The sequence below is a fragment of the Elephas maximus genome, chromosome 9 (assembly GCF_024166365.1).
Source record: "Elephas maximus indicus isolate mEleMax1 chromosome 9, mEleMax1 primary haplotype, whole genome shotgun sequence".
Taxonomy (NCBI): Eukaryota; Metazoa; Chordata; class Mammalia; order Proboscidea; family Elephantidae; genus Elephas; species Elephas maximus.
In genome coordinates, this window is record NC_064827.1 from 110,463,059 (window position 1) to 110,479,831 (window position 16,773).

Here is a 16,773-nt window from a genome sequence, read left to right on the forward strand (position 1 = left end):
GTGCGTGTCTGTGTTGTCAGACATCATGTGTGTGTTAGCATGCATGTCTGTGTTGTCAGGCATCGTGTGTGTGTGTGTGTGTGTGTGAGTGTGCGTGTTTGTGTTGTCAGACATCATGGCCAGAAGGAGGTAAGACCATCCCTGACTCCAAGGGTAGAGGAAGACTGAAGTTGTGTTTGGACCCCTCCCAGACTCGGTCCTATGTGTCTCTTCCTTCAGCTAATTTTAATCTGTATCCTTTTCCTGTAATGAGCCATGAGCATAACAGCTTTCAGTGAGTTCTGTGAGTTCTCCTAATGAATTATCAAGCCTGAAGGTGGATTTGGGAACCCCTTAACCTGCAAATGGTACGAAAAGTGAGGCAGTCTTGTAGGTACTATACCTTCTAATCGCACAGTTGGCTAAATTCATTGCATAAAGATATTAAGAATAACTGATGATGACTCTTTTTAGACATGACAACAGTATTGTGGAATTGTTTTAAAAACAAGATAAAGATTTTTTATCCATTAAAGACATATACTGGATTATTTTTCATAATATACTTTGATGTCTAAAGTCTGCTTCAAGATAAAGGATGAGGAAAAGTGAACAGGGATGTATAGATAGGGTGGGGTTGGCCGTAGGTTAACGGTTGTTGGGGCTGTGTGATGGACACATGAGAGTTACTTTTATATATACTTGAAATTCTCCATATTCAACTTTTTTGTTTTCTAATAAGTAAGCAAATATAGCAATATATTAAGATCTGGGAAAGCTGGGTCTGGGTACCTAGGTGCTTAGTATATTATTCTCTATGTTTTTATGTGCTTGAAATATTTTATTAAAAAAATACAACACAATATGCACTATCACAGTTGGTATTTAGGAAACAAGAGGAATCATCACACCCACATCTATTAGTAATCGGAATGTGCAATGTACAAAATATAAATCTAAGAAAACTGGAAGTTGTCAAAAATGAAATGGAATGCTTAAAGAACGCATTAGTGAGCTGAAATGGACTGGTATTGGCCATTCTGAATCGCACAACCGTATGGTCTACTATGTTGGGAATGACAACTTGAAGAGGAATGGCGTTGCACTCATCGTCAAAGAGCACATTTCAAAAACTATCCTGAAGTGCAACGCTGTCAGTGATAGGATGATATTCGTACGTCTATAAGGAAGACCAGTTAAAACGGCTATCGTTCAAATTCACACGGTAGCCACTAATGCCAAAAAAGAAAAAAACTGAAGATTGTTCCAACTGTTGCAGTCTGGAATTGATCACACATGCAATCAAGAAGCACTGATAATTACTGGTGATTGTAATGTGAAGGCTGGAAATGAAAAAGGATTAGTAGTTGGAAAATATGTGCTTGATGATAGAAATGACGCTGGAGATTGCATGACAGAATTTTGCAAGACCAGTGCCTTACGCACTGCAAATACCTTTTTCAACAACATAAATGGCGACTTTACACGTAGACCTTGTCAGATGGAAAACACAGGAATCAAATCAACTACAACTGTAGAAAGAGACAATGGAAGAAGCTCAATATCATCAGTCAGAACAAGGCCAGGGGCCATCTGAAGACCATGAATTGCTCATATGCAAGTTCAAGTTGAACCCGAATAAAATTAAAAGAAGTCCATGAGAGCCAAAGTATGACCTTAAGTACGTATTACTTGAATTTAGAAAACACCTCAAGAATGGATTTGACTCATTAAACACTAATGACCAAAGTCCAGATGAGCTGTGGGATGACATCAAGGACATCATACACAAAGAAAGCAAAAGGTCATTAAAAAGATAGGAAAGAAATAAAAGACTAAAATGGATGTCAGAAGAGACTCTGAAATTAGCTCTTAAATATACAGTAGCTAAAGTGAATGGAAGAAATGAAGTAAAAGAGCTGAAAAGATTTCAAAAGGTAGCTTAAGAGGACAAAATGTGCAAAGGAAGACCTGGAGTTAGAAAATTAAAGGGAAGAACAGGCTTGAAATTTCTCAAGCTGAATGAAACAAAGAAAATATTCAAGCCTTGAGATGCATCTGTGAAACATCTCACAACATGGATGAATCTGGAGAGTCTTATGCTGAGTGGAGTAAGTCAATTATAACAGGACAAATATTGTATGAGACCATTATTATAAAAACCCAAGAAAAGGTTTACACACAAAAAAACAATCTTTGATGGTTATGAGAAAGGGGATGGGTGGGGAGGAGAAATCACTAACTAGATAGTAAACCAAAAACCCAAGAGCTTCCTGGCCAACTGACTGGGTTGTATCCTTTCACCACAGTTATTCACTTAGTATGCTGAGCAAATAATTCAAGAAACTGGACTATATGAAGAAGAACAGGGCATCAGGAAGAGAGGAAGACTCATTAATAACCTGTGATATGCAGATAATACAACCTTGTTTGTTGAAAATGAAGAGGTCTCGAAGCCCTTACTAATGAAGATCAAAGACTACAGCCTTCAGTATGGATTGCACCTCAACGTAAAGACAGCAAAAACCCTCACAACTGCATTAATAAGCAAAATCACCATAAAAGGAGAAAAGATTGAAATTGTCAAGAATTTCATTTTACTTGGATCCACAATCAATGCCCATGGAAGCATCAGTCAAGAAATCAAATGACGTATTGTATTATGCAAATCTGCCGCAAAAAACTTCTTTTAAGTGTTAAAAAGGAAAGATGCCAGTTTGGGAACTAAAGTACTCCTGACTCAAGCAATGTTATTTTTAATCACCTCATATGAATTCAAGAGCAAGACACGGAATAAGGAAGACCAAAGAAGAATTAACGGCTTTAAATTATTGTGCTGGTGAAGAGTATCGAACATACCATGGACTGCCAGAAGAACAAACAAATCCATCTTGGAAGAAGTACAGCCAGAATGCTCTTAAAAGGGCGGATGGCAAGACTTCGTCTTATGTACTAATACGTTATCAGGAAGGACTGAGAAGGACATCATGCTTGGTAAAGGAGATGGTCAGTGAATAAGAGGAAGACCCTCAATGAGATGGATTGACACAGAGGCTGCAACAATGGGCTCAAGCATAGAGATTGTGAGGATGGCGCAAGACTGGGCAATGTTTTGTTCTGTCGTACACAGGGTCGCTGTGAGTCAGAACTGACTCAATAGTACCTAACAACAACAACCTCGCAAAGATTTGCAAAGATCAAATGGGGTATGTGAAAGCATTCTATAAAATGAAAAGTGCTTAGAAATGCAAGTTTTATTAACATAATGTTTGAGTCTGAGCCACGAAGCTAGAATTCCATCCAAGTCAATACCCTTTAAAAGCAAAGTAGGTTAGATAAATTCTCAAACCTGTGAGAACAGAACATTCACTCCCTGTTACTACCTGCTTAAGTAGTTAAAACAATGTACTTCATATACATTTAAAAAAAAACAAAACATTAGACACCTCTAAAGTCCTCTGTCATACTAATGACAGCAAGTTATTCCATTTCATCAGTGAAAAGATTATAATATTGTCCACCATTCCCAAATTAAATTTTCTTCCTAATACCTTTAACAAATAAATGTTTAAGATACCAGATGAGGCATAAAATCATCAGTGACTGGAAGGAAATATGACAGACTTGGACATGTTAACTAAAGAGAGAGGCATAAAAATATGGTTAAAACAAACAAAATCTATCGCACTAAAAAACATCATTCATAAATCCCAGGAGAATAAGTCATCATTTTTCCATCTTAACAGAGTCTAGGTACAGTGATGGGCAATATCACCAGCCCTAGATGAGAAGTGGCTGAACTGACAAAGGTGAAATTTCCATACCAGGGATCCTTGGGAGTACTAACCAAAATCACCACATCCATAACTTAATATTGAGTGGTATCTCAGCATTTCACATACCTTGTAATTCTGGTGAGATTCAAAGTTGGATAGTGGAGTGCTGCATGCTGTGGAGAAGGGCATAACTTTCACACCTCTATAAACAAGGCCTTTATCGTAGAGTTGTTTGAAAACCCACCTAACAAGTAAAGAAAGTTTTCAACAATTGTATAACCAAAATTCTGTTTCCTCAAACACATTTATGCCAGTTTCTATTTATAGTTACTGCCTACCAAAGAAATAAAAAAATAAAGTAAAAAACAGACCAAAAAATACAAAGCAGTTGTTTACAATGAGGGGGTGGGTGTGGGGAGAGGAATGAACAAAGTAAATATCTCTCAATGGAAGACTAGTTGTAAATTTCAACAAATCAATACAATGGGACATTATACAGACATTAAAAGTGCTAATATCTGTTGGCATGAAAAAATGTTCATGACAGAATGTTGATTGGGAAAAGCAACTGACAGACCATATTATACAGTAAGCTTCTATTTATGTAAACCATATACACATATCGCAGTATACACATTTACATGTAAATAGATCTTTACCAACATGGTAACAACTATGGTTGGGATTTCAGAGTTTTTTTCTCTGGGTAGTTTTCTTGGGACATTGTTTATATTTCACTATAATGATTAATTTTACAAAAGCAATTTAGAAAGTACAAATCACGAAACATGGAACCACTGGGTTTAGGACCAGACACCTCTCCGATGGTGATAAAACTTGTGCTAAACACTTAAATGTGTTGGATTAAGCCAAATGTAACACGAGACTGCGCAAATGTTAAGTTGTGACAGTAACGCCAGCCTTCTCTTGTGATGACCGCTCACCTCTTCCAATTGGGTACCAGAAAACATTGACAGGACTCTGATTTAATTTTGCTGTAATTTAATTCATCTTTATGTTCCAGTTAGTAGTGTATAGCAGAATAAATGAATTAAATTTTCTCCCATTTATTTAATGACATTTTTATGAAACACTGTGCATATTTTTTTGGCTTTTGATAAAGCTAAAAAAGTGCTGTTTTAAAACAAATTTCCCAAGTTTAAACCTATTCTTAAATTATCTCCTTTGACGCAAGGATATTCACAGGAGACTACAGGAAGAATGTTAGATTTAATATCACAGACCCAGCGTCAAGCATAAAATGCTTAAAATAAGCTGTGTGATTTTTAGCAAGTCACAACCACTTGCCTTCACATCAAACTGTGTTCTAACCAATCCATAAGACTTCCTGGATGATCTGGGAAAAATTTATGTGGAAGTACTTTACATACTCAGGAGCATCAATTAAATCTAAATATTAACTATTATTATTACCATCAGTTTATGTGTCTTACTTATGTACCAAGAGGTTCCTCAGGAATAACTAACATTGTAACATGAAGAGGTTTAAAACTTCTTTCTGATTCAAGCCATGTTTTATGTAAATCAAGAAATACTATCTAGTGCTGTCATTAAAACTAAAAAATCATTTTCTTAGCAGTCCAAGCCACATTAAGTGCTCAGTAGCCCTGATCTGGAGTATATATAGTACCTTCTTTTTCAGATGTTTAACACAAAATCTGTTTTTTAACACTAATCATGTGAGCTCCAGCTGCTCAGTGAATTGGGAGTCCCTGTCCAAAGTCTGTCATGTCAGAAAATCTGGTCAGCTCCCCACCCTTGGGAAAACGGGACTGGACATGCTTCCACAGGGGCAATGTCAGAGTCAGAGTCTGAAGAAGCCAAGGTTATCTAGCACTGGCTCCACAAAGGCAAAGGGAATAGGTCAAGCATGTGCAAGAGATCTTGACTAAAAGAAATGTGAATAGGTACACAGGTGGTAAAAGTAACAAGCACCAACAAAAAAAGTGCATCTTACAACACAGCATTGCAACTCACCTGGACTTTTGTGCATGATATAATAAAGGCAGAACGTCCCCAGAGCTGGCTGGATTACATACACAATGCATTTTCTAACTACACTAATGGTATCTCTTGGCTCATTAATTATAAATAATAATTTTCAGAACGTTGTAGAGGCCCAAGGTAAACCAGCTATCAAGATGAGTATTGCTACAGTTGTCTTATGATAGCAAAAAAATAAAATTTCATTTTCAAACTGCTGTGAAACAGTGACTGCACCATATAATGTCTCAGTATTAAATTACACAATCTCTTAGATTTAATTCATTTAAAAAAAAAAACTTCCGAAAACCAATTTCCCCTAATTTCGTATAAACCAATTTGACGATAAAAATTTTAACTGTTATCAGGCCATTTATATACTTTATTTATTCTTAGTGTGAATATTTACATGTTCTGATGTAGAAATACATATTTGATTACAGGTTGCCACTCAACCTGCTGGGGTTATTACATACTACAGAGTATATGCATACCCTATTACCTTTCTAAAAACTTCTCAGTTCAGAACCATACCCGGCCCCAAAGATTTCAGATAAATAAATGAGGACCCGAAAACAAACTGATTCATGTTAGAACACCTCTCTACTGACCAATACAAGAGAATACTCACGATACTTATAATTTCAAATAAACCTACCAGACAGATTCCATGAATTGTGGGTACATAGTTTTGTAGTCATTGTCAAAGTCAATCCACCGGCCAAGTCTGGTTACAATAGACTTAAAAAATAGAAATGTTAGAGTATTATTAGACAATGATATTTGTTACTGAACACTAATGTGTATTTTCTTCTTCTATTAGCACCACATACAACTTTAGGGAGAAGAGAATAACCAACGGTTCAAGTAAATCTATTTTGAAAACCGCACACTGTGTAAGGTTAAGAACAAGTTTTCTTGGAATTCACTCTACATGCAAATGATGCTATTTACAAGTATAAATATTCCTCCATGAAAGTCTTCTACCAAAATCACCATCTGGCAACTACCATAGGTTAACTGTTGCTGGCAAGAATCATCAACGGATGCTAAAATTATTGAGTAAAAAAATGATGAAAAACAGATTATTGGGAAGCATCTCCCCACAGGATACTTATTAATTAAAAAGGGAAAAACTGTAACTTTACAATGGAGAAATCTGACAGGCACTTTCTCTGCTGAACAAACTTAACACTGCCAGACATATCAACGTGCCTCCCAATACCATACGCTGAGAAGGGCACAACATCACTGCCGAGGCACTCTTGCTGAAAATGTGTAACTGAAGTCATGTGGAAACATCAGACACTGAGGAACGTTCTACAAAATAACTGGTTTGCACTCTTCAAAAGCAAGAAAGTTATGAAAGACAAAAAAAGACTGAGGGAATGTTCTAGATTGGAAGAGATTACGGAGACATGACAATGAAATTCAGTATGTGATCCTGGACCAGAACCTGGGTGAGAAATAAACATGAGTAGGACAATTGGTGAAATTTCAGTAAGGTCTTCAGCACTGAATCAATGTTAATTTCTGCTTTTAATAATTATACTACAGATAGTGAAGATGTTAACATTTGGGAAAGGTGGGTGAACTCTTTGCACTATTTTTAGTTTTTTAGTCTCAAATTATTTCAAAATGAAAAGTTAAAAAAAAAAAAGACAAGACTTTTATCTATGTTATACTCATCAGTACTCTTCCCTTTTGGCAATCAGGAAAGCAAGTCAGGTTGGGAGAAAATTGAGGGGTCTTGATTTTCATGTTGAAGAAATCATTTTATCCCCCAATGAAGAGAAGCTATTCAAGAGTTTCTGAGCAGGCGAAGAGCACAATGAACACAGTCTTTTGAGAGAGGTTAATTTAGCAGCCTAAGTGCAAAGAATATGAGGAAGAGACCAATTAAGAGATTGTTACAGAAATCAAAATACTGGTGGGTGAGACGTTAAGGAAAGGTTGTAGGAATAAAAAGAAATGACTAGACAGAGACATCAAGAAAGATTTACAAGGATTTGGTGTCTGATTTGATCACGGAGACCACTGTTTGAAGACTAGAAGAATGAATCATTGGAAGAACAGGGAATTCTGGAAGGAGGGTATGTTTGAAAGGAAAAAGTGATAAGGTGGAGGAGATATAAAGAAAATAAAAGCCAGGCATGGTTTCAAGTCATACAGACAGACAAATTTAACGAGACAGGAAGAATCTGAGAGCCAAGGAACACAGGGGTAGTTGAGGATCTTTGTTTTATGCCCAGGAGCACAAGACAGGGCTGGAGATTTGCCGGCACCTGTTGCTCTAAAGGTACCAGGGTATGGGAGATCAAGCTAAGGGAAGCTAGGGACAACATACGAGTCAAATTCATAGAATAAGAACAGGTCCAAACTTGAATTACGTTTTTTTAACATCTGTAGTTTTATACTGAAACATTCCAGTTAAACTATTACTAGAGCAGTCTGGCTCCTGTCATACACTGTGCATAGGTAGGACATTAAATACGGAACACCAACTGAGCACACAGAAATCAGAAAAAGAGGGTTCAGTTAAAGCTAACAATTTAAGTAAAGGGTTGGAGGGGGAAGCCAAAGACCCTTTCTTAGGTATATACACTTTAAGGAGAAAGGTCAACCCTCTTGTGTCATCACCCTACACAGCCTCGCTTTTGGGAGCATCTCATAAAGGCACAAAGATCACAATTCATTTCAACTCCCATTTAAAAACTGAAGTTCTTATTCATTCTACTGAAAATAACCCAACGTACCCTCCACTCAGCAGAATATCTCATCACAATTGCTCGGCATTGGTTGTTATACTCTGTAATTCCCATCTTGGCCACATCCTCTGGTCCTCTGATTCCCAGTGTCTTATCAATTTCATATTCCTGAAATTTGTGATAAAACTGTTAACATGTCTGTCCAATGAAACAATTGCAACCAAGCAATCCTAGACATTAAAACCACCTTAAAAAGTTAGTTCTCAGAAACTGATGTATAAATGATATTACTATAGAAATGAATTAGAAGAAAAGTCTGACATAGAGTCAAAATCCATGATATTTAACATACAATAAAATCAAATGCTAAAAAAACAGAACACTGTGAGGCTGGAGACTCAAACATACCACAGGTAAGCCATGACAATCCCATCCAAATCTTCTGTCCACATGAAATCCACTCTGATGAGCGTATCTTGTAACTATGTCTTTAATTGTCCCTGCAAGTATATGTCCATAGTGAGGCAGTCCAGTTGCAAAAGGAGGCCCGTCGTAGAAGGTAAATCTAACAGAGACAATAAAAACACATTAAGTCACTTTAAAACAGACAGTAAAAATCTAGGAAAACATTTTTCCATAGATGGCTCCTGTCACAGCGGAATTTTTTTTTTTTTTAATTCTTATTGTGCTTTAAGTGGAAGTTTACAAATCAAGTCGGACTCTCACACAAAAATTTATAAACACCTTGCTATATACTCCTAATTGCTCTCCCCCTAATGAGACAGCACACTTCTTCCCTCCACTCTCTCTTTTCATGTCCATTTGGCCAGCTTCTAACCCTCTCTACCCTCTCATCTCCCCTTTAGACAGGAGATGCCAACATAGTCTTGTGTCTACTTGATCCAAGAACCTCATTCTTCACCATTATTATTGTCTATTCCATAGTCTACTCCAATGCTTGTCTGAAGAGTTAGCTTCAGGAATGGTTCCTGTCCTGGGCCAACAGAAGGTCTGGGGGTCATGACCACCAGGGTTCTTCTAGTCTCAGTCACACCATTAAGTCTGGTCTTTTTATGAGAATTTGGGGTCTGTGTCCCACTGCTCTCCTGCTCCCTCAAGGTTTCTTTGTTGTGTTCCCTGACAGGGCAGTCATCGGTTGTAGCCAGGCACCACCTAGGTCTGGTCTCAGGCTGATGTAGTCTCTGGTTTATGTGGCCCCTTCTGTCTGTTGGGCTCATAATTAACCCACAGTGGAATTTTTGTGGAGAAGAAAAGCACCAAGACCAGCAAAAAAAGACATATTGGGTTAGGTATTTCTAAAGGTTCTTCCTTCAGAAAGGCTACTTACGGTGGAGCTGGAGAGACCTCCATTTAACTCTCCATTCTTCATTTATTAGTTTCATGACATAAGGCCAAGTTATTTACTGTAATCCTGAGTTATCTCATTAGTAAAATAGAGTAAGGAACACCTATTTCATAAAGTTTTTGAGCAGAGAAAAAACATGATAAAAACAGCAATTAAAAGACTGGTCTTTTGACGACTGAACAGAAGCAGGAAGCACCCCAAGACAGGATATCACTAGTCTAGGTATGTGATACAGACCTAAATGAGGGAGGTGAGGACAGCCAAGGTGGAAAGGACAGAGGGTGATATACAAACTCTAGTCTACTAAGAAGACCTCTTAAAGAAACAGAATCTTCACTGATAATTAGGAACTCATTCACTCAACATCAGACAATCATATAGTCTACTATGCTGAGAATGACAACTTGAAGAGGAATGGTGCTGCATTCGTAGTCAAAAAAAAAAAAAAAAAAATTTCTACAAGGAAGACCAGTTAATACGACTATTAATCAAATTTATGCATCAACCGCTAAGGCCAAAGATGAAGAAATTGAAGATTTTTATCAGCTTCTGCAGTCTGAAGTTGATTGAACACGCAATCAGGATGCATTGATATTTACTGGTGATTAGAACGTGAAAGTTGGAAACAAAGAAGGATTGGAAATTAGAAAATATGGCCTTGGTGATAGAAATAATGCCGGAAATCGAAAGAATTTTACAAGACCAACGACTTCATTGCAGATACCTTTTTTCACCAACATCAACAGCGACTATACACATGGACCTTGCCAGACAGAAAACACAGGAATCAAATCAACTACATCTGTGGAAAGCGACGATGAAAAGCTCAATAGCATCAGTCAGAACAAGGCCAGGAGCTGACTGTGGAACAGACCATCAATTGCTCATATGCAAGCTCAAGTTGTAACTGAAGAAAATCAGGGCAAGTCCACAAAAGCCAAAGTACGACCTAAGTATACTGCATCTGAATGTAGAGACCATCTCAAAAAAAGGTTTGACGTGTTGAACATTAATGACCGAAGACCAGACGAGTTGTGGAATGACATCAAGGACTTGATCCACGAAGAAAGCAAGAGGTCATTGAACAGACAGGAAAGAAAGAGAAGACCAAGACGGATGTCAAAGGAGACTCTGAAACTTGCTCTCAAATGGTGAACAGCAAAAGCAAAAGGAAGAAATGATGAAGTAAAACACCTGAACAGAACATTTCAAAGGATGGCTTGAGAAGACAAAGTATGATAATGACATGTGCAAAGGGATGGAGATAGAAAACCAAAAGGAAAAACACGCTCACCGTTGCTCAAGCTGAAAGAACTGAAGAAAAAATTCAAGCCTTGAGTTGAAACAGTGAAGGATTCTATGGGAAAAATATCAAATGATGCAGAAAACATCAAAAGAAGATGGAAGGAATACACAGAGTCATCACACCAAAAAGAATTAGTCAACGTTCAAGCATTTCAAGAGGTAGCATACGACCAGGAACCAATGGTACTGAAGGAAGAAGGCACTGGTGAAAGACAACTTGAAGCAGCTACTGATGAAGATCAAAGACCACAGACTTCAGTATGGATTACAGCTCAACATAAAGAAAACAAAAATCCTCACAACTGGACCAATGAGCAACATCATGATAATGGAGAAAAGAATGAAGGCAAGGATTTCATTTTACTTAGATCCACAATCAACAGCCATGCAAGCAGCAGTCAAGAAATGAAAAGACGCACTGCACTGGGCAAATCTGCTGCAAAGGACCTCTTTAAAGTGTTGAAAAGCAAAGATGTCACCCTGAAGACTAAGGTGCGCCTGACCCACGCCATGATATTTTCAATTGCATCATATACATGTGAAAGCTGGACAATGAATAAGGAAGACCGAAGAAGAGTTGACGCCTTTGAATTGTGTGTTGGTGAAGAATATTGAATATACCATGGACTGCCAAAAGGACAAATCTTTGTTGGAGGAAGTACAACCAGAATGCTCCTTAGCAGCAAGGATGGTGAGACTGCATCTTACATACTTTGGACATGTTGTCAGAAGGGTCAGTCCCAGAGAAGGACATCGTGCTTGGTAAAGTAAAGGGTCAGCAGGAAAGAGGAAGACCCTCAACGAGATGGCTTGACACCATAGCTGCATGAGCGGGCTCAACCATAACGATTTTAAGGATGGCACAGGATCAGGCAGTGTTTCATTCCATGGTAAATAGGGTCACTATGTCAGAACCATCTCAACAGCACCTAACAACAACATTCACTCAACATATACTGCTGGGTACCCATTAGATAGAGAGCTAAGGGACTCTGGGAATACAAAGATGAATAGAAAAATACCTTTACCAAAGAAATTCACATACCTTGGTCTGTGTTTTGACTGCTTTAAGCATTCCTGAAAACAATTAAATTCAGACCAAAATTGCAAGATTTTCTCCTCTTCAGCAGGAAAATTGATATTTTCCGGAACTTGCTGAACCATTTTGTTGCTGCAAGAGAAACCAAATGGATTATTCTCAAGAGAGATGTCTAGGAATAACACGATACATTATCAGTACCTATGATACTACATAATACTTTTAAAAAACATTATAGCTTTACTGATAAAATTCACTCAACATAAAATTTTTCCTTTTAACAAATATTGTATAAGACCACCATTATAAGAACTCGAGAAATAGTTTAAACAGAGAAGAGAATATTCTTTGATGGTTACGAGAGAGGGGAGGGAGGGAGAGGCGTTTCCACTAATTAGATAGTAGATAAGAACTATTTTAGGTGAAGAGAAAGACAATACATAATACAGGAAAGGTCAGCACAACTGGACTAAACCAAAAGCAAGTAAGTTTCCTGAATAAACTGAATGCTTTGAAGGGCAGCATAGCAGGAATGGGGGTTTGGGGACCATGGTTTCAGGGGACGTCTAAGTCAATTGGCATGATGAAATCTATTGAGAACATTCTGCATCCCCATTTGGAGAGTGGCGTCTGGGGTCTTAGGCACTAGCAAGCGGCCATCTAAGATGCATCAATTGGTCTCAACCCATCTGGATCAAAGGAGAATGAAGAACACCAAAGACACAGGGTAATAATAAGCCCAAGAGACAGAATGGGCCACATAAACTAGAGACTACATCAGCCTGAGACCAGAACTAGATGGTGCCCAGCTACAACCAATGACTGCCTTGACAGGAAACACAACAAAGAAACCCTGAGGGAGCAGGAGAACAGTGGGATGCAGACCCCAAATTCTCATAAAAAGACCAGACTTAATGGTCTGAGACTAGAAGGACCCTGGAGGTCATGGTCCCCAGACTGTCTGTTAGCCCAATACAGGAACTATTCCCAGAGCTAACTCTTCAGACAGGGATTGGTCTGGACTATGGAATAGACAATGAAACTGGTGAAGAATGAGCTTCTCAGATCAAGTAGACACGTAAGACTATGTTGGCATCTCCTGTCTGAAGGGGAGATGAGAGAGTAGAAAGGGTCAGAAGCTGGCCAAATGGAAATGAAAAGAGAGAGTAGAGGGAAAAAGTGTGCTGTCTCATTAGGGGGAAAACAGAGCAATTAGGAGTATATAGCAATGTGTTTATAAATTTTTGTATGAGAGTCCGACTTAATTTGTAAACTTTCACTTAAAGCACGATAAAATTTTTTTTTAATTCCTTTTACAGTGTAAAATTCAGTGTTTTTTTAGTATATTCACAAGGTTGTGAAACCATCACCACTATCTCATTCCAGCACATTTTATTACCTACCCACCCCCATTAAAACCCTATACCCATTATCAGTCACTCCTCATTCGCCCCCCTTCCTAATCCCTGACAGCATTAATCTACTTTCTGTCCTTATGGATTTGCCTATTCTGGACATTTCATATAAATGGAATCATATATTAAGGGTCTTTTGTGACTTATAGTGTTTTCAATGCTCATCCATGTTGTAACACGTATTTGTACTTCATTACTTTTTATGGCTGAAAAAGATTCCATTGTATGGATATACCACATGTTGTTTATCTACTCATAAATTGATGGACATTGGGATTGTTTCCACATTTTGTCTATAACGACTAACACTGCTATGAACAGTCATGTACAAGTTCTCCTGTGGGTGTATGTTTTCATCTCTCTTGGGAATACACCTAGGAGTGGAGTTGCTGGGCAAGTGAAAACTCTGTGTTTAACTTTCAGAGAAACTGCCAAAATGTTTTCTTTCAAAGTGGGTGTAGCATTTTACATTCCCTCAACAGTGTATGGCGTTTCCAATTTCTTTACAACCTAAACAAACACTTATTTCCTTTTTTTTCTTAATGGCCATCCTAATGGGTGTGAAACTGTATCTCAATGCTTATTTTTTTAATTTGTGGTGAGCATGTATGTATGTATATAAAAAACATGCCATCTCAACAATTTCTACGTGTACAATTCAGTGACATTGATTACAAACTTCAAGCTGTACAACCATTCTCGCTATCCTCTAACATAAACTCAATGTCCGTGTAGTTTTGATTTGCATTTCCCTGAAGACTAACGGTGTTGAGCATCTTTTCATATGCTTACCAGCTATCTGCATATCTTCCTTGAAGAAATGTCTATCCAAATCTTTCACCCATTTTAAAAACTGGGTTGTCTTTTTATTGCCAAGTTCTAAGAGTTCTTTATATATTCTATATACAAGTCCCTTATCCAATTTATGATATGCAAACATTTTCTGCCATTCTATGGGATGTCTTTTTATCTTCTTGATGGTATTCTCTGAAGGACACATGTTTTTTAATTTTAATGAAGTCCAAGTTTTTAAATTTTCTGTTTTATCACTTAAGGTTTTGATGTCATGTCTAAGAAAACATTGCCTAAAACGAGATTGTGAAGATTTACTAAGAGTATTACAATTTTAGGTCTGATATTTAAGTCATTAATTCAACCATTTTGAGTTAATATATGCACATGATGAGTAGCAGTATATGGTACTGTCTTAGTCATGTAGTGCTGCTATAATGAAATACCACAAGCGTATGGCTTTAACAAAGAGAAACTTATTTCTTCACAGTCAAGTAGGCTAAAAGTCCAAATTCAGAGCATCAGCTCCAGGGGAAAGCTTTCTCTCTCTGTCAGCTCTGGAAGAAGGTCCTTGTCCTCAATCTTCCTATGGTTGAGGAGCTTCTCAGGCACAGAGATCCCAGGTCCAAAGGACGCGCTCTGCTCCTGGTGCTGCTTTCTTGATGGGAAAGATCGCCTATCTCTCTACTAGCTTCCTTCTTTTATATCTCAAGAGATTGCCTCAAGACACAATCCAATCCTGTAGATTGAGTCTTGCCTCACCAACACAACTGCCACCCATCCTCCCCCATTAACATCGTAGAGGCAGGATTTACAACATATAGGAAAATCACAGAATACTGGGAATCATAGTCCAGCCAAACTGATATACACATTTTTGCAGGGACATAATTCAATCCATGACAGGTACTTTTCAAACTATATGTAAAACACGTATGCAAATCACACACTTCACTATTATTTTTCAACTACAATATAACATTTTGTAATGGCAGACAATATATTACCAAATGTAAAGAAGAAAATCTTGGATTTTCTGACAGTATTAAAAACTCATTAATAATCTGAAAAAAATCTCAAAGTAGGTAGAAATTTTCTTATTTATAATCACATAATTGCAGAAAGCCCTTCTCTTAAAATAACCTCATCTTCCCTTTGAGGAAAAGAGGTAAAACTGAAAAATTTTAATGCTAAACATGATGAGAATTTCACATTCAAATACAGTCATGCATCAGTTAACGTCCACGATACATTCTGTGAAATAGGATACTATGCCATTTGGGTGGTATGCAGACACTATATTATATACAGGCAGTCCCTGTACAATCCATAATTCCAAATCAATCCCCGTAAACACTGTCATACGCTGCATAACATTCATTCAGGCAACTTCCAACTGCATGTCCCAAAATGTTGTAATAGAGTTCAGAGATTCCAACTGGAGAAGAGGACGTAGTGGATGTAACCAAACGTAGCGAATGCAACAGCTTCCTGCACATAACACATGTATCTCCTGTCTCTTGTATACAAAGCGATTGTGCTATCAGATTATGTAATGGTACAGTACCTATATAACACATAATACACGTCTTGATAGTCATATAAACACCTATGTTACCGGCTTATGTATGTATTCTACTGTATTTCTATCATTATTTTAATGTGATAAATAAAAAGTTTACTGTATAACAGTGTACGCTTCGACTCATAGGCAGCAGCATCCAATCTTGTGTTCACACAATGTCCAAGTCACGTAAGGTCATGTGTATCTCATATCTCCTGCATATGAAGCTATTGTGCTACCAGGTGTATAATGATACAGCATGTATATAACCTATAATACATGTCTTGATAGTCATAATGAACATCTATGTTACCGGCTTATGTATGTACTCTCGTCTCCAGGTTACGAACATCTGGCCTACGTGCAACCTGTGTAGTTACAAACCAACCCCTGTAAAACCTATTAAATTAAAAATTCAAGGTACATAATACTATGGTTCATAATTAACAAACAGGTGCTACTTTGCTATTCATTATTATTGCTGTAATATTATGTTACATATGTTTCAGTGTGTCTGGAAGTATTTAATGTTTTTTAAGCATAGAAAGGTACACTATTACTATACACTAAGACAGACATTTGCCTGACATTAGACACGAGCCGTACCTAACAGTTCTCACTTATGTACAAATTCAACTTAAAGACAGACTATATATAATATGGTGCTCGTACAATGTCCAAATCACAGAATGTATCGTGGACATTAAGTGATGCATGACTTATTAAAACCTCATGGGAACTCGCTGGACACAGCCTGCAAGCTGTGTTCACTGGCTACAGGAGGCAGGTCTGGGCACAGGGTGGGGGTACGTGGGGGGCCTGAAA

General features: G+C 37.6%; 1 protein-coding gene across 3 annotated transcripts in view; it reads right to left on the bottom strand.

Annotated features, from left to right (window-relative positions):
- Nucleotides 1–16,773, bottom strand: part of IARS1 (isoleucyl-tRNA synthetase 1) — a 119,252-nt gene that overhangs the window by 86,126 nt on the left and 16,353 nt on the right. For all 3 annotated transcript variants that reach the window (XM_049896102.1, XM_049896101.1, XM_049896103.1), the window contains exons 2-6: nt 12,184–12,309; nt 8,876–9,032; nt 8,516–8,635; nt 6,418–6,500; nt 3,882–3,999 (exon numbers count right to left, since the gene is read on the bottom strand). In XM_049896102.1, the coding sequence (XP_049752059.1) occupies nt 3,882–3,999; nt 6,418–6,500; nt 8,516–8,635; nt 8,876–9,032; nt 12,184–12,302 (597 nt within the window). In that variant the 5' untranslated portion in view covers nt 12,303–12,309. The remainder of the gene's footprint in view (nt 1–3,881; nt 4,000–6,417; nt 6,501–8,515; nt 8,636–8,875; nt 9,033–12,183; nt 12,310–16,773) is intronic.